This window comes from Anastrepha ludens, chromosome 5 (genome assembly GCF_028408465.1).
Source record: "Anastrepha ludens isolate Willacy chromosome 5, idAnaLude1.1, whole genome shotgun sequence".
Taxonomy (NCBI): Eukaryota; Metazoa; Arthropoda; class Insecta; order Diptera; family Tephritidae; genus Anastrepha; species Anastrepha ludens.
Window position 1 is genome coordinate 54,851,257 of NC_071501.1, and position 19,987 is coordinate 54,871,243.

General features: G+C 39.7%; 1 protein-coding gene and 1 pseudogene across 3 annotated transcripts; one reads left to right on the forward strand and one right to left on the reverse strand.

Annotated features, from left to right (window-relative positions):
• Window positions 1-4,245: 4,245 nt before the first annotated feature.
• Window positions 4,246-5,259, reverse strand: LOC128864723 (uncharacterized; annotated as a pseudogene).
• Window positions 5,260-15,958: 10,699 nt separating this feature from the next.
• Window positions 15,959-17,343, forward strand: LOC128862811 (uncharacterized). Of its 3 annotated transcripts, none has more exons than XM_054101564.1 (4): window positions 15,959-16,101; window positions 16,567-16,688; window positions 16,814-17,014; window positions 17,081-17,343. In XM_054101564.1, exons 2-4 carry the CDS (start codon window positions 16,587-16,589, stop codon window positions 17,165-17,167), a joined length of 390 nt encoding a protein of 129 aa, XP_053957539.1. In that variant the 5' UTR covers window positions 15,959-16,101; window positions 16,567-16,586; the 3' UTR covers window positions 17,168-17,343. The 3 variants fall into 3 exon arrangements, with proteins under 3 accessions (XP_053957539.1, XP_053957538.1, XP_053957540.1); XM_054101563.1 differs by lacking the exon at window positions 15,959-16,101 and adding an exon at window positions 16,121-16,498; XM_054101565.1 differs by lacking the exon at window positions 15,959-16,101 and adding an exon at window positions 16,121-16,494.
• The last annotated feature ends 2,644 nt before the right edge of the window (window positions 17,344-19,987 follow it).

Sequence of the window (19,987 nt, forward strand, 5' to 3'; positions counted from 1 at the left end):
TTAACTTAAAGATTGGTTGCCTACGGTTTTTGTGCTATCTCAATTTCAATTATACAAAAACTCACTTTAAATAACGCGTAATAAAATTACGCACTTTCGCACGTTTGTACTCAGCGTATTCGGAAACAAACCACTGCCATGGCATGAGCATTGGCTGTGTTGATTTTTTTGGTATTTCACTAGCACAAGCTAAATTTTGTTAAACATATCCCGAGTGACGTCAGTCCATCAGTTGATTCTGTAAAATTCGTTCAGAACCGAATAACGGTCTGTGTGCTGGATATCTCTAAAAATCGTTTCACCATGGTAGAATTGTGTCCGCACATTTTGCCATACACGTATTTACACACAGATCCCATAAGTCCTTCAGCCAGCCACGAAGTAACACAACACAGTTTGAGTTTTTGACGTGATAACGTCTTATAAATCGATTTAGCCGGCTGCCCGCACGAAAAAATGTGTCGTTACCTTGCTCATTCGTCGTTACCTTGCTCATTTGTCGTTACCTTGCTCATTCGTCGTTACCTTGCTCATTGTCGTTACCTTGAATGAACTGCAAGCGAAAGCGCGGAACGAACGACAAAGCAAACAAAGCAAACGAACGGCAACGTTCGACATCTTGCTCTCTCCTACTTAAGTGAGCGTATATATGTATGTATATGCGCATATGTACATATATAAATTCATGTATTTGTATTTGCATATGCCTTCTTATTAGGTTAGGTTAGGTTAGCCTGGTTGGCAATAAGCCACGCATAGACCTTTTGGTCCCTAGCGATACCAGATGGAGACCGACCTCTATGAATACCTAAAGTAGACATCATGTAGGATGTCAGCTCTTTTGGCGAATCTAAGTAGGGCTGGGAGCTCCGCTTTTGAGACGTCTTCCAGACCCTCAAACAGTGGGGCTCCCAGGTATCTTAGTCGCGTTTTTGATAATGCGGGACAAACGGACAGAAGGTGTTCTAAAGTCTCCTCAACATCCTCTCTGCATTTGTCCGTGTTAGCAATCCCTATCTTGTACGCATGTGCAGCCAATAAATTGTGACCTGTTAGCATACCTATGATAGTTCTGCATTCCTTTCGCGAGAGCGTAAGTACGAATTGAGTAAGTTTTTTGTCGTTAGTTCTACACATGACTTTTGCTGTTTTGCATGTGGTCAGGTTAGTCCACCTAGCTTCCACTTGCCTTTTCATGTGGTCGTCCATTTCCTTGTATATTGTGTTTAGCGGTCTTGGTATGTCGTTCTCTTGTTCAAATGGTAGTCTCACAGCACTTTTTGCTATCTCATCTACTATTTCGTTCCCCATAATGCCTTTGTGACCAGGTACCCAGTAGAAATGCAGCCTACTGTTTCCGGCTAACCTTTCTATGGCCTCCCTGCTCCGTCGAACATTTTTGAACTTAATACAATATGAGCTTATTGCTCTTATTGCTGCTTGACTATCCACGTATATATTAATTGTTGAATTTTTTCTTGTTCTAGTGTAGGCTAGCTCCGCGGCCTTCCCCACAGCAAAAACATCCGCTTGGAAAATACTGCTGTGGTCTGGCAGCTTGATAGGCTGCCTTATCCCTAGTTTTAAGCAGTAAATACCCGCTCCCACTCCGTCTAAAGTTTAAGAGCCGTCTGTATAGATGTGAAAAGTTCTATGGCCAGGCTTCATGCCTTTGTGCCATCCGTCCTCTTCAATTGTAGTGCGAAACCTTCTCTCCCAACTAAAGTACGGAGTCATGTAGTCTGTGCAACCTGAGCTCCACTTTCCTATTGAGCTGTGACCGAAGGTTCTACAGGTGAATACTCCAGCGGTCACCAACTTCCTCGCGGATTTCGCTGCCAGGATTTCCGCCATAAGGTCAATAGGTGGCATACTGAGTATCATTTCCAGCGCCGCCGTTGGAGTGGTCTTCATCGCTCCAGTTATGCACAGAGCAGCGAGTCGTTGAATCCTTTCCAGCGGCATTAAGTATGTCAGTTTTTTTGTCGCAGTCCACCATACTAGGGTTCCGTACAGCAATATCGGTCTGACTACTGCTGTGTAGCACCAATGCATCAGAGAGGGTGATAGACCCCAAGTAACGCCCAGCATTCTTTTACATGCGCACAACGCATTACTGGCCTTTTTCACCCTCTCCTCAACGTTGTGCTTCCACAGCAATTTTCTGTCCAGTATTACTCCGAGGTACCTTGCATAATCTTTGAGAAGTAGTTCGTTGTTGCCTAGCTTCGGGAGGTTCCACGCCGGAACTTTGTACTTTGTCTTATCTTTCTGCTAGCTAATAGCTGCCTTATCCATAGATAAACCGCGGGTTGCACCCCTGATATATCTAGAAATACTCCTAGAGCATACTCCTTATATTCTAACGCCTTTTCTATGCTTAGTACAAGTGAGTGAAGTGCAGTTTCAGTGGATCTGCCTTTAGTGTAAGCATGCTGCGCCTTTGATAATTCGTCCGGCGCAATTGTGTCTCTAATGTATGTATCTAGAATCTTCTCTAACGTTTTCAGGAGAAATGAAGTCAAACTAATGGGCCTGTATTCTTTTAAGTATAGAGGGTTTCTTTTTCCTGCTTTTGGAATAAACACAACTCTCGCTTCTCTCCACAATACAGGAACGTAGCTGAACCTCAGGCATCCCCTGAATATCGTTCTTAACCATGGTACCACAAGGTGGCTTACCTTTTGGAGCATCGCTGGGAAGATTCCATCCAGTCCTGGCGATTTATATGGGTCGAAACTTTGTACAGCCCATTCTATTTTGTTGGTTGTAATTACGTTCGTCAGGATTTCGTGCACAATATCTCCCTTAGGTTCGAGATCTGCAGTGTCCGCACACCCTGGAAAATGTGTACTGACTAGGTCTTCTAGAGAGTCCTCACAGCTATCAGCCCACTCCCCGTTAACTTTTCGTATTGTTCTTGGCATAGACGGATTCTTGGATAGCAGTTTCCTGAATCTAGCCACATCGTTAATGTCTTCCATACTGCTACAGAAGTCTTTCCAAGATTCTCTCTTGGCTTTACGTATCTCTTTCTTGTATACTTTTAGTAGATCCTTATACTCTTTCCAACAAAACTCATTGTCAGCAACTTTGGCTAACCTATAGAATTCATGTACTCTACGTCTTTGTGCTCCTAATTCCCTGTTCCACCAAGAAGGCTTCACCTTGCGTCTATTATGTGTTGGAGGGCAGGATCTTTTAAAGGCTCTGACAAGAGTAGTTGCAAACAATTCAACCCCTTTCTCATGTGCGACGTGTGACTTGTATTTCCGGGGTATCATTGGTGTTTTTGATAGTATATCCCTATACAAGTCCCAGTGCGTATTCTTAGGATTTCTAAAGGATGTAAGCTTGTTTTTTGAGCGGAATATAACCTGAAAGCTTATGTATCTGTGATCAGAGAATGAGGGCCTACTCAACACTTCCCATTCCTGAACCATAACATGCCTGCTTGTGTAGAGTGTTAAATCGAGTACATTCTTCGAGGTTGGTCCCACATATGTTGGTCCTTCACCTCTATTAGCTATTTCTAGGCTACTCTGGAGAATATAGGTAAATAGTGACTCACCTCGGTCGTTAATGTCTGCACTTCCCCAGACCGTGTGATGTGCGTTTGCGTCCGTACCTACCACCAGAGCATGCTTCTTTCTGGCAGCTGTTTCTACCAGCTTCCGAAGTTCCGTCTGTGGTGCTTCTTCATCATGTGGTATATAGCAGGACCCAAAGAGTAGCGTCTCATCCTTGCAGCCCTCCAGCGCCACCACTGTCAGATCGTCTGAAGAGAGATTATGATCAATATAAGAACATATACTTTGTTTGACCATTATCACTGTTCTTACCTTATTTTTTACAACCGGGATGTATGTGTTGTAGTTGTGTGACTTTAGACCGGAGACTATGTTGCCCGATGCTATCCATGTGGAGGTTTATCTGAAGGACTTTCAGCATCTGGCCTCAGTACCTTCTCGGGGTTGGATACTACCTCCAAGTCACCCTTCTCCACTTCCTGTATATTGAGGGAATCTTCCAGGATCTCTTCTATACCGAGATCCTTTTCCACCTCCCCCGCAGCGAACGTGTTGTGGTTGTCATCTGTCGGGTTGCGCTTTTTGAGGCGAAGATGCACGCTACCAACTCCCCAAGCCATCCTCCCGAATCGCGCGTAAAGCAGGTCCTCTGCCGGCTTGTTGATTTGGATGATGTAGTCCTGGCCACCATCAGCAGTTGCTGGTTTTGCCACGCTCAACACTTTCCAATCGTCTGTCGGCACGTCCGTGTTTTGTCGTTGTAGTAGTCGCAGCGGTTGTTGTAGTAGTATTCCGGTTTTACCACTCGCGGAATGAAAACCTTTGCCTTCGGTATTGAGGGAATGCAGCTGCGATCAACAATTTCCAGTGATGCCCCCTCCCACAGGCCGTGAAGCGTTTTTACCGCTTCCTTTAGCCATGTGAGCGTGGGGTCATCCTTGCATTTTATGATTTTGACGCCGCTGAACCACCCTGCTCCGTCGAATGCTGGCATGGGTGCGTTCGGCTCTGCGTCCATTTTTGTAAACAAGGTTTCCAGTAGCTTCATTTCCACTACCTTCCACCGTTCCTGCGACATTCGCCCCAGCTGGTCGCTACGGTCAGTGAGTGCCACTATGAGGTGTCTCTTGGCAATTTCACTGGCCGCTGCCGCTGCTTTCGACGTCGTAGGTCTTTCGTCACCGTTTTTCGGTTTAGCCGTCTCGTGCCTGTGCTTCTGCTTTTTTGATGGCCCTGAGGCCTCACTATCCGCAGAACGCTACCTCTTGATGGCTAGCTCTTCTTCGATTTTGTTCGCATATTTCGGATTGGAAGCCGCGAACATTGGCTTTGCTGCGTAGAAGGCCCGGCCATTTTTGATCTCCTCTCTGGCCCAAGCCAACCGTACCACCTCTTGCTTCGTCAGGTTGGACTTGCTGCCAAATCGGTCACAAACTTTGACCGCGGCCTTGTATCGGGCTTTGGCCTTCAGCTTCTCTTTATCAGGCTTGATCCTTGGCCTGTTCTTGCTATCCGAAGCAGCACCATTGGACCCAGCCGGAGAACTCAGAAGAGCCTCTTCCTCAGCTGTGTTAGTGCTCCCGACGCTTTCGTGGTCCGAGTCTTCGTCGACAACGGCACCTCCGCGCTGCAGAGCGTTATTCGTGTGTTTGACAGTAGAATTACGACCACTGTAGCCTGCTCCCGCTGCAGTGAAAGTTTTGTTACTTAAATTTTTGTTGGTATTCATCTTTTTCTTACGACCACCTGCTCGACGAGGCGAGCGCAGTGGTCTATTTTTATAATGGTGAATTCAACACGGTCCACCACGGCAGCGCCCCATGCCGTGGCAAGGCCACAGTTACTTTCTAAGACGGCCCGGTGTTAGGAAGGCGCCGTTGAAATACAGCCGGTCTGGTGTACCCCCTGGCTGCAAACCATCCAATGGGCACGGTGTCGCATAACACCCTGGGTTAGGGGGTGGGCTAGGAGAGGAAATAACGGGTTGTAGGGGGTTTGGGGATGACAAAGGGATCTTCGTCGGTACGGTGATCTTCGCATGGTGATTGGGTGGCCACCAAGTACGCCGTAAAGCGAGTGGATGGCTAGCCAATCCCCATGTGGAGCTTCCCTCTTAGTTCGTGTTGGGTTGGCCCCCATGTTATGGGGGTCAGACCACCACTTAAGCCTCATCCCCGCGTCAAGGAGACCAACATGATGAGGTGCCTTCTTATTGATTATTATTAATTTGATTTACTTGAAGAATTTAAAATAAAACCAAGTTTGTTAATAATACCTGTTGTTTTAATATTATTATTAATTTTTTTATTATATATGAAGGAAAAAATGTATGGTAATATTTACCACATACCTTATAAGATATGTTGTATACTAATATATGTATATAAACATGCATATACATATACAATTTCGCGCAATTTTCAAAAAGAACAAATCTATATGTAAAGATGCATACAAATCATATGGACATATCAAATATACGAATCTATTCCGTACGCAAGCAAATGTAAGCTAATGTTCTTGAACTGCAAGCGAGAGCGCGGAACGAACGACAAAGAGCACAATCGGCCCCCGCGTTCGGCAACGTTCGACATCTGGCTCTGTCCTACTTGAGTGAGCATATATATGTATATATATGTATGTATATGCGCATTTGTATACAAATATATATATAAATTCACATATTTGTATTTGCATATGCCTTCTTCCTGTGTGCATGGTAATGAACCATTTCTCTGTTGAGAATAGGTCGATGAAAGAAAAAGTAGGAAATGAAAGGGAGTGTTTCGAGTGCAAAGTGTCTTGAAAAAGGCAAATCGATGATGGTGCCCCTTAGTCTTGTTGACTTATTAACGTCTGATGCACAATCGAAATTGAACATATCTTTCATGGATTTGAAAAATGTTTCGTCATTTTTCACGTTTGTGTAAATGTAACTTGACCTATTCCATTGCAATTCCATTTACCCCTCCTCTATATCCATACAAAATATCTATCAAACAAATAAAATTAAGATTTTGTTTTGAAAATTGCCACCCTTACATCAGTATTTTCTTATGACGTTGTCACGTTAAAATATCTTCAGTAAACCGACTTTACAGACAAACAAACCGATGTCATAATCCCGGTTACGTCAGCCAATCAATTAATTCCTTCGAATTCGCTGAGAGCCGGTTAACATTCTAACGTTTGCCACACCTCTGAATATTTTTCTCCATGACCTTGTATAAGAAATTTCTAATGGTACCAGTTATGAATTTAATTTTGGAGACATAGTCTGAACATCTTATACTTATATGTACTATAAATAGAATTTGAGAAATAATTATAGTATTAATTACTTTTCTCTCTGAAGCAGCTTAAAGAAAATACAGTAAAACCTTAAAAGAAAACTGCTTAGTGCTCTGGTTGAGCATTCGGAAGGTACGAGTTTAACAGCCACTGAAGTCCATAAAAAGTTTGTAAACTTATTTCACAAATAAATAATAACATAGCCATAGTCATTGTCCTTTTTGTATTTAGTAGCCCTGTCAAGTCCGTTGCGTAAAGTATTTAACTGGTAGTTTTTGTATTCACAGCGCCACATTCGCGATTAATATGCTGTGTCAACTTTTGCTGTACCATAAGGCTAGACTGAAAAAAAAATTTAGAAACAGGGTAATTCTTATTTATATTTGTATGCTAAACAAGTTGGTAACGAATTTATATAAAAAGAAGCCATCACAAATGGAAATAAAATGTTCACTAAGAAACTTTCAGAGAGTGCAAATTGCTAAATATGATTAATAATCAAATTATTTTTGTTCTGTAGGCTTTCAACGGCTTTTTTTATACAGCAGCTAAATTCAGACGGTATTTCTTTTGACAGAAATTAGCAAATCTTTTGCAATCTTGTTGCTGTTGTTGTTGAGGTGGTTGAGTATTTCTGAGCTGAATATGTTCCTAATTAGTGGCCAGCACCGTTTTACTACCACTATCCCGTGTGATGATGCTTTTTTTTCATATATAATATTTTTTTTTTTTTTTTTTCCAAGTCAGATCCATTTAGTGAGGTCCAAGTATAGCAGCAAATCCTTTATCTCGATGTCTGAGATTTCCTTAATTTGCTGTAGGAAAGGCTTACCGAAGGATCGGAGTCGTGCCCTGGCTAGTCCCGGACATTCACATAAATAGTGGAAAAGACTTTCCTTTGCCCCTTCCGCTTGACAGCTTCTACAGATAGGATTGAAGGGTAGATTAAGTCTAGCTGCATGATCTCCTACTTTCCAATGTCCTGTAAGGGTTGCAGTGATGCGTGAAATGTTTGGCCGAGAACATTCTAGCAGGTCATTCGTCCTTTGGATTTTGTATGACGGCCATGTGTTTTTTGTTGCAATCTTACTCTCCTACTTTTTTTGGGTTAAAAGCAAATGACTAACTGACACTTCGGCATTGCACAGATCCATAAGTTAAAACACTCTCTGGTGGTTATCAAAAAATGCCCGCAGCTGAGATGATTTGATTCCAAAATGCTATTTTTCGTAACATGGCTGCATAAAAAATTATTATACGAGTATTGTATTTCATAGAAAATCTTATAAAAAAGTCTAAAAAATGACGTAAAAATTCAGATATTTCTCAATAAAAAGCATTATTATAGCTAAGAAATGTATTAAAAATATTTTTTATTGTAAATTTTCCTAGCCAAAGATATTATTTTGCATTTTTTCTATTCGCGGCCGGCGAAGCCGAATGGGTTGGTGCGTGATAACCATTCGGAATTCACAGAGAGGTCGTTGGTTCGAGTCTCGGTGAAAGCAAAATTAATAAAAACATTTTTCTAATAGCGGTCGCCCCTCGGCAGGCAATGGCAAACCTCCGAGTGTATTCCTGCCATGAAAAAGCTCCTCATAAAAATATCTGCCGTTCGGAGTCGGCTTGAAACTGTAGGTCCCTCCATTTGTGAAACAACATCAAGACGCACACCACAAATAGGAGGGAAGCTCGGCCAAACACACCCAAAAAAAAGGGTGTACGCGCCAATTATATATATATATAGATATATATTATAATTAATTTTATCATAAAAATTCTAACTTGGCATAGCAACCACGCCACTACGCTCAAGCAAACATACCAAACACTCACCCCATCACACTTGGCGGCCTGTCAAACTCACACCAAGGGTGCTGTCAAAAAATAGAACGAAGAAAAGTGTTTTTACTTGTATTTTTGTAGCCCAAACAAAATATGTAAATATGCTTATTTGACAGTTCGTTTGAATGTATTGGTTGAAAATTTTCATTAAGTGGCATTAGTTTTAACCCGGATGAAATTAAAATTGAATTAAAAGAAAGCAGCGAAATTCGTGTTTTTTGTTCAAAAACACTTAAAGACTTACGATTGTGTTTATGCTATCGAAAGAATATTTGACTTCGGTCAATTTAACCGCCAAAAAGTAAAATTAGCAGCTCATTTTTTTTTCGAATACTACAGCGGGTGACATAAGACGCTGTTATACCACTGGCCATAGCTTGCACAACATGCAGTTGTGCCGATTTCATAAAACTTTACCAGTTTGTATGATTGCTTCGATACCCTAAAATCAAAATTCGAAAATGTTACTAACACTGTATTGAAGAACCCATTTGGCTTCAAAATTGAAAGGCAGATTTATATATTAAATAACATGATGAAATGAAAACCAGTTTAGCGCCATTTGAAGATAGGAATAATTGTCACGAATACGTCACATATAAAGGCTGATTTTTAAGAGCTATAGGAAAGTTTTTCAAAAAAACACGAAAAATTCTGAAAGATGCATGAAATTTTTATATAAATCGATAGTACAGTCCAAATAGTCCATCCGCTTAGTACAATTTTGGCATACTCTTTCCAATGTTTCGGCCGGTATCTCACATATAAATGCTTTAATGTTGTCTTCCAATGCGTTAATTGAAGCAGGCTTGTCTGAATAGACATGAGCTTTAACATAGCCCCACAAAAAATAATCTAAAGGCGTTATATCGCACGATCTGGGTGGCCAATTGACAAGTCCCGAACGTGAAATAAAATGTTTACCGAACTCTCCTCTCAACAAGTCCATTGTTACGCGTGCTGTGTGGGATGTGGCACCGTCTTGCTGAAACCACGTCATGCAAGTCAAGCTCTTGCATTTTGGGCAAAAAAAAGTTGGATATCATTTCACGGTAGCGCTCACCATTCACAGTTACGTTACGATTCGCAACATCTTTGAAGAAGTACGGTCCAATGATATCTCCAGCCCATAAACCGCACCAAACTGTGACCTTTTCAGAATACATTGGTAGCTCTTCCAATTCTTTTGGCTGATCTTCACTCCAAAATCGACAATTCTGCTTATTTACATACCCATTGGTCCAAAAATGAGCTTCGTCGCTGAAGACAATTTTTCGACTTTAAACTTTCTTAACAGAACACGCATTTTTATAATAGGTAAAATTCAATGATTTGCAAGCGCTGTTCGTTTGTAAGACGATTCATGGTTAAAATATAGACCAAACTGAAGATGTTTGACATTGAAACAAAACACGAAGCGTGCGTCAGCTGCTTAAACCAACTGTTTAAAAAGATAAAGCTAAAAAATCCCCCCGTTAGGTTTATAATACCTTCACATATAAGTAGATGGTCTACTTTTTCGTGCTTAACTCCGAATCCCTAATTAAAAGCGAGATCTCCCATACGCGCCGTTGGCATGCAAAACTGCAAACAAACCCACACGTAACACTAATACAAGAACCATGGGTATGTCACAAGCGTATCTGCCGTCTAGGTGCTAGGCCGTGGGGACAAATATTTCATTGTGAAGGGAATGTGAGACCGCGAGCATATATTATCATGATCAGGTTGATCGAACACACGATGTTAAAAGAGCTATGCTCCGGAGATATCGTTACTGCAAATATAAAGTACTGGAAGAGTGGGAACAGTGTCGAAGCTATCACAGTTTCCTACCCTACGACTCTTTACAGCCACCTCCTTCGAGGGAGCTAAGAGAAGTAGTTAAGTATGCAGAACCCAATAATCTAGGGCTAATACTGGGCTGTGATGCAAATTCACATAACATTGTATGGGGAAGCAGCAAATGCAACCCCAGAGGTCTCAAGTTACTGGTTTTTATCCTGCCATCTGATTTGGTCATTCAAAACACTGGTAACAAACCAACCAAAAAGAGACAAGAGGTGATTGATTTAACACGTACCAATAGGTCAGTTGGAAATCAAATCAATAGATGGCGAGTTTTGGAAGAGGACTCTCTTTCTGATCATCGTCTTATCGAATTCCGACTGGGAATTGATACAATATCAATACTTTCCGGTAGGAATCCTCGAAATGGGGACTCGGACAGGCATGGTGAGCTTGTAACAGAGCGATTACCAAACCTGAAAAAACTCAAATCAATAGAAATTATTGAATGTGCTACTAAGAAATTAGAAGGTACTTTAATCAATTGCTTTGTGGAACTGTGCCCACTCAGGCAAAGTAGACAGGGGAAAGCGATTCCTTGGTGGTACCCTGAACTGTCGAAGCTTCGTGTACGGTCCAGAAAACTTCTTAATAAGGCCTTAAAGACCTAAACAGAAGAGGACTGGGCTAATCATCGACTTACACAGCGAGAATATAAGAAAAAAGTACGGAAAGCCAAACTTGAATTCTATTGAAATTTCTGCAGTAACGTCGAAGCGCGTCGAAATGAGGGAAACAGCGAGACTTTATAAGGTCCTTCATCTAGACCGCTCAGTAAGGCTGGATTCCATTCGAAAACCTGATGGTTCATACACCATTTCCTAATCGGAAACGTTTAATGCTCTACTCGAAACCCATTTTCCGGGTAGTAGAACTCTCTCTGAAGTAGAGAGTGGCATGAACAATAGCGGTACCAACGGTGGAACCTCTAGGTACAGCTGGTATATTGCTAGTCCGATAGTCACAAAAGAATTGATAAGGTTTTCCTTGTCTTCCTTTGAAAACTTTAAGTCCCCTGGACCTGACGGAAAATATCCACCAATGCTTAAAAAAGGAGGTGACAGGCTGATTGAGGCCCTGAAAAGAATCTTCACAGCCTGTCTTGCACTTGGTTATTTACCTTCCCAATGGCGACTAGTAAGAGTAGTATTTATTGCGAAACCAGGAAAAGACGTCTATTCCTTAGCAAAAAGTTTTAGACCAAGCAGTTTGACATCGTTTGTGTTGAAAAGTCTAGAACGAGCGGTGAAGTAATATATTCAAGTCGAGAAGTCTACTTAGTAGAAATCAACATGCTTACCAGAGTGGAAAATCATGTGAGTCAGCCTTACACGATCTTGTTAGCAAGATTGAAGCCGGGCTGGAAGCTGACGAATACACAATGGGCGTGTTCGTGGACATTGAGGGGCTTTTGATAATGCCACTTTCGGCTCAAACCATTGTAAAAGGGATATATTCCATGCTCTCTGAGAGGCTGTTAACCGCTGGGGAGAACAGTGACCAACTAACCGTCAGGGCCAAGCAAGGATGACCCCAAGGGGGTGTTCTTTCTCTGCTGCTGTGGTGATTGGTCGTAGACTCTCTACCAGCGGAGATGCAGGAACTCGGTTTTCATGTCCAAGCATATGCGGACGATGTTTGTGCGCTAACATCGTATAAGTCCCTAAGGAGGCTTTGTACGAAAGTGCAGACGATACTGAACAAAATCGATGACTGGTGCATGGGACAATCCGAACAAAACCACCATAGTCTTGTTTACGAGAAAACGGAAATTGGATGGACTCAGTCTTCCAACACTGAAAGGTGTGACACTTGGTCTTTCCGATGAAGATAAATATCTAGGAGTAATCCTGGCGGCCGCCGTAGCCGAATGGGTTGGTGCGTGATTACCATTCGGAATTCACAGAGAGGTCGTTGGTTCGAATCTCGGTGAAAGCAAAATTTATAAAAACATTTTTCTAATAGCGGTCGCCCCTCGGCAGGCAATGGCAAACCTCCGAGTGTATTCCTGCCATGAAAAAGCTCCTCATAAAAATATTTGCCGTTCGGAGTCGGCTTGAAACTGTAGGTCCCTCCATTTGTGGAACAACATCAAAACGCACACCACAAATAGGAGGAGGAGCTCGGCCAAACACCTAACAGAAGTGTACGCGCCAATTATTTATTTATTTTTAATCCTGGATAAGAAGCTGACTTGGGAGACACACGTTTCACTGAAGGTGAATCGCGCACTAAGGATTTTTCAGTAATTCCGCAGAGCCTTTGGTAAAACCTGGGGTCTGAAACCTTTTGTGGTCCTATTGGGCTGATAAGTGCGCCCAATCATCACTTACGCCTCAGTGGTCTGGTGGCGACGGAGCATGGCTAAGTCCACAATCCGGGAACTACACAGGCTGCAAAGAAGTGTACAATCTCTGGTGATACCCTAAGTGCTATACTTGATTTGCTCTCCCTGGATCAAAAGGAACAAAAGGAAGCAATAAAAGCAATGTGTAGACTCCATAAATATGGTTTCTGGCACAAAGACGGAACTTCGGGATACAGAGAAATCTTTAAGATGCTATCTCAGCAGTATCCACTGTTTTTGGCACCTAAAGACGACCTGATACCCACAGTGTCATTTGGAAGTAAATTTGATATCAGATTTCCAGCAACAGCAATCCAGAATACATTTAGGGAGGTTTGACGGATATTTTCTTCACCGATTGGTCCAAGAATGAAATAGGGTCTGGAGCCGGATGGTACTTAAATGATAGTAAAAAGTATCACTATGCCGTGGGGGAAATGGCAACTGTTTTCCAAACGGAAATTTTAGCCATCTTGAAAATAGCCGAATCGATAATCGAGAGCAGATGGAGCAGGAAAAGATTGGAGTTTTCAGTGACAGTCAGGCTGCACTGAAGGCCTTGGAGAACGCGAAGCAAACCTCAAAGGTTGTTCAAGAATGTAAGAAGAAGCTTAATTCTGTCGGAAGACTAAACAGGCTTGTACTCATATGGGTTCCAGGACACTCCGGTGTTCAAGGAAACGAAATTGCCGATGAATTGGCCAACCGTGGATCAGCGGTTCCCCCACAAGGGTCAGAGCCAATAATCGGAATCAGTTCCGCAGGAATCATGAATTGGATCAGCGATTATGTATGCAATCTACATAAAGAGCGATGGTCCGGTCTAGAACGCTGCAGAACTGCAAAGTGTTTTGTGACAAGTCCGAACAGAAAACTGTCAAACTTTCTTCTAAAACTTGGAAGGAAAGACATTCGGTTGATGGTCGGTATCATTGCAGGACATATGACCACCATTGGAATCACTGAGGACCCAATGTGGCTGTCATGCTTAGAGGAGGCGGATAGTCCTGAGCTCTTTCTCTGTGACTGTCCTGCCTTTGCTAGAGCACGGCTACGAGTTTTGGGTTCCGATGTCGTAAGAATGAGTAATATTCGTTCTCTCAAACTGGGGGATATTTACAGATTTGCCTAAGAATCTGAAAAATTCTCACAGGACTAACTATCTCTATCTCTGTCTCTATTCTTTCCTATCTCTTTCTCTGATACTTTCCTCCTTGACTATCTACCCTCTATCCAGAGCTTTAAACACAGTGGGCGTTTTAGCCTGAGTGTTTTAGGAGCCACCAAATCTCCTGGTGCTCCTTAGCTCGACCTTTTCAAATTTCCATTTTCAATTTTTTCCTATACAAAATTTCTCTGTCAAAATCTGGGATTATAAAATAATCCTGATAATAACCGTACTTTTTGACATATAACCCTATGTTTTCTGTGTAATAAAAAAGCATCAGAGTATAATAAAAACTAAATAAAATGGATGCCGACAAAGAAAACAGGTTTGTAGACATAATTCTAATAAAATGTTTCTGTATCCATAAACGTGTGTCCTCTTATTACTTATTATAAAATGTAATATCGAATTTCGAATGTGTATTACTGCCATACTTTTTTTAACCTTAGTAAACGTCGTTCACGCATTTCCTCCAACTGTCTATTATTAGCAGCCTATTGCGCAATTAAATTAGCTATTCCTTCTTCTTGTCTTTTCTTCATATCGTTAATAATAATTAAACAAACCAAAAACACCGAAATATTCCACCAAAATAATTTCTATGAAGAAAAACCTTTCACAACAGTATTGACAGCTGATTGTCAATTTTGCAGGTAATCTGCCATATGAGAACGGTGGATTTATTGGTAATTAATGCATATGTGAACGTATTTTTACACTACTACGTTCAGCAAAAATTTAGAGTTAAAAGAATTTTAACGGACCATTTGAACAATAATGGCTTGGAACATTTGTTTGGCACCATGAGGTATGCAGGTGGCCTCAATGACCACCCCAGCCCACTTCATTTTAAGTACCATTTGCGGAAATATCTGTTTGGTAAAAAATTTTGTAATTTTAATTGCATATATAATATATACGTGTGTTATGTACATTATGATTAATTTATTATTTTAGCAAAGAAAACCACAATACTGAGAACAACGCTTAATGTTGAAGTCGATAAGACAAAGTGGCTTGACATTGAGTTTGACAATGATAATAGATCCCTCTGTAGAATTCAATGAGTTAGATGCAATGATCACGCGAGTAAACATAACAAAATCGAAGTCGGTATTGAGGTCGATGAATTTTGCGAAGATGCATTGAAGTAAATCTCAGGAAACTTAATTTTATAACCGAAATTTCGGACGAAATTGGATTGCCATGGATAGACCAAAAGGAGGAAAATTTGATCAAACGAAATGCAAATTAACAGAAACACAATTAGCAGTAAAAAATATATGTAAACATTTAAACATTTATTTTAACTTAATGTATAAAAAGATTATTTTTCAAAAGCAGTATTCATTTTCGAATCAAACATTTGAACAAAATTTTGAACCAAAAGCAATACAAAAACAAAGATTAGTATAACTGAAAAACTATAAAATAGCTGCGTAAGTTATTAAGTTTTATTTCAAACTTGTTTTTTATATTACAAAATTTTAATTGAAATATCATGTAATATTCTTAGGCACGTTCATCCCATTTGCTTCCCTTGGGTTAATGGAAGCAAACTACTAACACTTATAAATCACTTCACATATAAATTGTCAAATAAGCCAGCCATTGACGGCTCTCTGTGTACAATGTGGGTAATTATTAATAACTATTTCTAGAGATAAACACATTTTATGTATGCAGCGAAAGATTTGCCGTATTTGTTTAATATGGAAACACTTTCATTGAGTCATATTTCTAAGTTGAATACGTAGCTATAACCCTATACTTCACTGAAACGATCGAGGCGCCTTCATTAAGGAAAATTTGTCTTTTAAATCCTAAAATAATAAATATTTGAAAGAAATTTGCCTAAAGTAAAAAACGACACGAATGCTTATTGCTCTCAGCATGTAAAAATATAACAAGTACTATGGCAACATTGCTTGATGTTTCTTACAAATTGCTGTTGATGTTTCTGACACATATTAAAATTATTTATAGAATGACCAAAATATTTGTCGCAAGAAATTGAAAAAGCAGTAGTTTTATATAAAAAATTCCTATTATTACATTTCTAAAGTTAAACGGTCAGTGCTCGATTTAATATCAAAATACAAGTGGAAATTGTGTCATGAAAGAAAATAGAATTCATAGTGTATTTGGTGACTGCATAAGAAGTTTTTTATATATTATATACATATATTTGCTCACTAATGGTGAATCGATTATTAAAAACTTTGAAAGAATCAATTTTTTGTAAATTTTCTTCGATTTTATTATCGCATTTTATTTATTTATTTTTTACATTCCACCATATATAATTTGTGAAGTGTTTGTATAGTATTTGCTAAAGCTATTTTTAAATATCCATTCTGTCCATAAAAGTAACATCATCTGGCAAACTGCCTAAATGAACAAGCCAACAAAAAACAATCCGCAAAAAAGTCATGTAAAATGTGCCAATAACATATTGTTGTGAGGCTAGTAACACATTCAAAGTTCTTTTTTAATAGTTTCAACGTTGAAAAGTAATACAAACTTAATGGTTACAGAATTATGATATTATTATAAAATGGAGTGGTATCCTGAAGAAGATGAGGAAGAGTTGATGTATTCACCAGCTTTATTGGCAAGAAGGGCATCCGAGAGCTGGATCATTGAGCCACCGATAGAGGTTACTTAGAATCCTTAAAAAAATATTATATAATACGCCGATATTCCCTAAGTCCATCTTTTATTTTAGAAATTTTCTTTTGAAGTATGCATATATAGAACTTAAATAAGTAATATATTTTTCAGAGCACTCCTATAAATGTAACTCTGCAACGGAAGAAGTCGTTACCTGATTTTCAGGACCTGCCCCGTGCTACGGAAGCTATGAGTCGTGAGGAAGTCTCTGCACTGGGTTCGGCGAGACGTGAAGCTGTGCGGCGCCAAATACAAATCAATGAAAGACTAAAAGCAAATCCTTTATTGTACATTTTTAGTCCACAAGTTAAGGTAACCATTTTGCATTAAAATAGGAATCAACACATTTAAAATAAATATAAAAAACTTTTTTTACAGGATTGGTTTTCTCGTCAACAATTGGTGCTGCTTGTACTTTTCCTGAATATTATTTTAGGTTTAATTTTCGTGAAAATGTTGACATAGCAAAAATAATTAGGTGTCAATACATATAAGCATGATCGGTTTTAATTAATATTTTAAACTACTTAAGATCATATACGAAGGATTCATATGTTATTGTCTATAAAAATTGAGAAAAATATCAGTTTGATCCAAGAGTCGAAAGTGGTATTAAACGTGTATATTACAAACTTTAACAATTCGTCGTTCACTATTATGCATTTGGACAGTTCGCGCGGGGAGATTGTTTCGATTATTACAATTCATGCAACGTGTTAAAAATGTCAGGGGACTTTTATGTAGACCTTTAAGAAAATCTATTAATCTTACTGCATATGACTTAGAAAAGATATTTACGTTTAAACCAGGTATAATAATTGTGTTGTATAATATGGTACAGTAGAAAGCATTTGACATTTGCGGATACTATATTATAAATTTCGTGTTAATAGAACTTGCTTCAAGATCTGGTGTAATAAAGGGCTTGTTCGAGGTACATACGTAAACAGCAGTATTCCAGCACTTATATCCAGCGTTTGCAATCTATTTGCAAATGCTGAGCTCATATTTTTCAAATGTTCGGTACTTATTTTGCATAGATAGATGAAGGAGTTTTCTATAAATATTTTTCTTGATAATTTCGATATCGACGGAAAATTACTATTGAAAATGACAAAGAATGGAATGGACGACATGTAAACAAATCTAATGATGCAGTTAAAAAACTTTGCGCGCAGCGACGGTCGAGTTTTTTGACAGTTAGAACGCAATACTATTGCCAAAGTTGACAGAATTTCACATCAAACGTAATACTTTAAAAAATCGTGCAATCGGCCGCTGTGCCGTGACTGCAACTCGAACAAGCTCAAAATGAGGTGATGTCAATAAAGAGGTGGTTGTGTTGAATTTAACAAGTTCGAAAACCATATTTCAGAGTATTGTCCACTTAATTTATATTACTGCGTATCTAACAAATCAAAACAACAAAGTTTCAAGAAATATCCTAAATATTTCTTGCATTGAAACTATGCGTTTCCATAATCAGTTTCGGCAATAAATTAATTTATTTTGTGATATTGATGTAAAATAAAATTGAGGTATATTAAATTATACGTGGATTGTTCGAGATTCAAAAGCAATATTTAAGGTAATTGGTAAATGAAAAAAATATATTTTTATTTAAAATAGGAATGTATATCAGATAAAAACTTAAATAAAGCTTTACATAGGCAATTAAAATTTAGTAATGTGTTTTGCAGCGTGATTGTTTTACCGTCGAATATTTCAAATTTGGACCATACATTGGATTCAGAAAATTAATCACATTTTAATATGTTGAATGTTGATATTGAAAAAACGACTTTTGAATTGGAAATATTTACTTTATCTTTAGCTTATAGAAACCATTAACTGAACCTCAAATGTTAATATAGGAAAATAACAGAATAGCAGTACCAGATGCAGGTCGTTAGCTGCTTTTTTAAAATAAATTGATAATTCTGTTCACGTAACGTTTTCGTACCCAAAATACTTGCACGGAAAGAGAAATTGAGAATGCAAAGTGATATTTCATTTTGAGGGGGAAGTTGTAACATTGAGCAGTTAGGAGCCAACTGTTTAATTTGTCCCAAAAATCTAGTCGGCGAATTTCCTCGTCAAAATTGTTTGCATACTCCCCGAAATCTTTAGGGAATGGTGATAGCGAAACAATACTGCTCGAATCGGGGATGCATTTATTGGCCTGCAATACGGTATACTCCGGCACAAGTTGCGCTCTAACGATAGACCTGGAAACGTGCAGTTTCGACGGGGTGGGTAAGGAATGTTTGATTAGTAGATTTAAGGAGGGACGTAAATAGGTAGTTGGTGTGGTGTAGGATACCTACCTTCACATGTTGGTTGTGGCACACGCTTGCGCTTCCAGCTGTTCTCAGCTCCTCGCAAAGATGAGGGGCCGTGCATACAGAATGCTGGTTCTAAAAATTCCTGGGTGGATAGCTTCTTTGGATAATCAAACCACCCAGACGAAGTTTCAAAAAAATTTTCACATGAATCCAAATGAAATCCACACAAAGTAGGTCGAAAAACAGTCATGTTCCGATGAGAAAAGATAAGTTGAATGCAGAATCAGATAGTTGGATGTACTCGTATTGAACATTCTATTCTTTAGGGCGCACGGTGCAGCTAGGCTGACTGTGGTGATGGTTTGCACAATAAAGGCAGCGGTGCTTGTTGAGACATTTTGAGTCCGCTACTCTAGTATGAGAAGCGAATCGTGATAAAGTGTACCTGAGATTCGACAGGGCATGAAGGTCCCAACACGATTTCTTACACGACCGCAGGATCGCAGCATCAGAAGGGGGCAAACTGGGGGCGTTAGGTGAAATAGATAACGATGGAGTTATGGCGTTGAATGCAATTGGGGCTTGCGGTCGCAAAGGAAGGGCGTGTGATGTTTCGACCAACAGGAGTGGCACGATAAGGACTTGCAGTCCCGAGTTTGACGGGCAGTAGTTGACAGTTAAAGCAAAGATCGAGCTTATTAACTTACCTCGGGCGCAAGTTCGGAGAGATATTTGTAAAGCCTTAACATATACTTTGCATGCTCGGCAGATCCACAAAGCCCATGAATACCTTTTTAGCCTTTGGAAGCAACAAACGGTTTTCCTTATTCACGCTCTTGTTAGCGTTTACCGCCTGACCAATCTGTGTCTGCTTAGCATGAGCTATAACATCTTCTGCATCTGATGTTTCTGTAAGAAAATGGTTATTAAATGACACTCTAGAGCGCTACTTCCTGCAAATCGCCTTTCACCCCATTCATACCGTTCCATATATATCGAG

Excerpts from the sequence above, each read along its gene's own strand:
- LOC128862811 (XM_054101564.1), top strand. The coding sequence starts at position 16,587 with ATGGAGTGGTATCCTGAAGAAGATGAGGAAGAGTTGATGTATTCACCA. Across the intron at positions 16,689-16,813 it reads TCATTGAGCCACCGATAGAG|AGCACTCCTATAAATGTAAC; the intron begins GTTACTTAGAAT and ends TATATTTTTCAG. Across the intron at positions 17,015-17,080 it reads TTTTTAGTCCACAAGTTAAG|GATTGGTTTTCTCGTCAACA; the intron begins GTAACCATTTTG and ends CTTTTTTTACAG.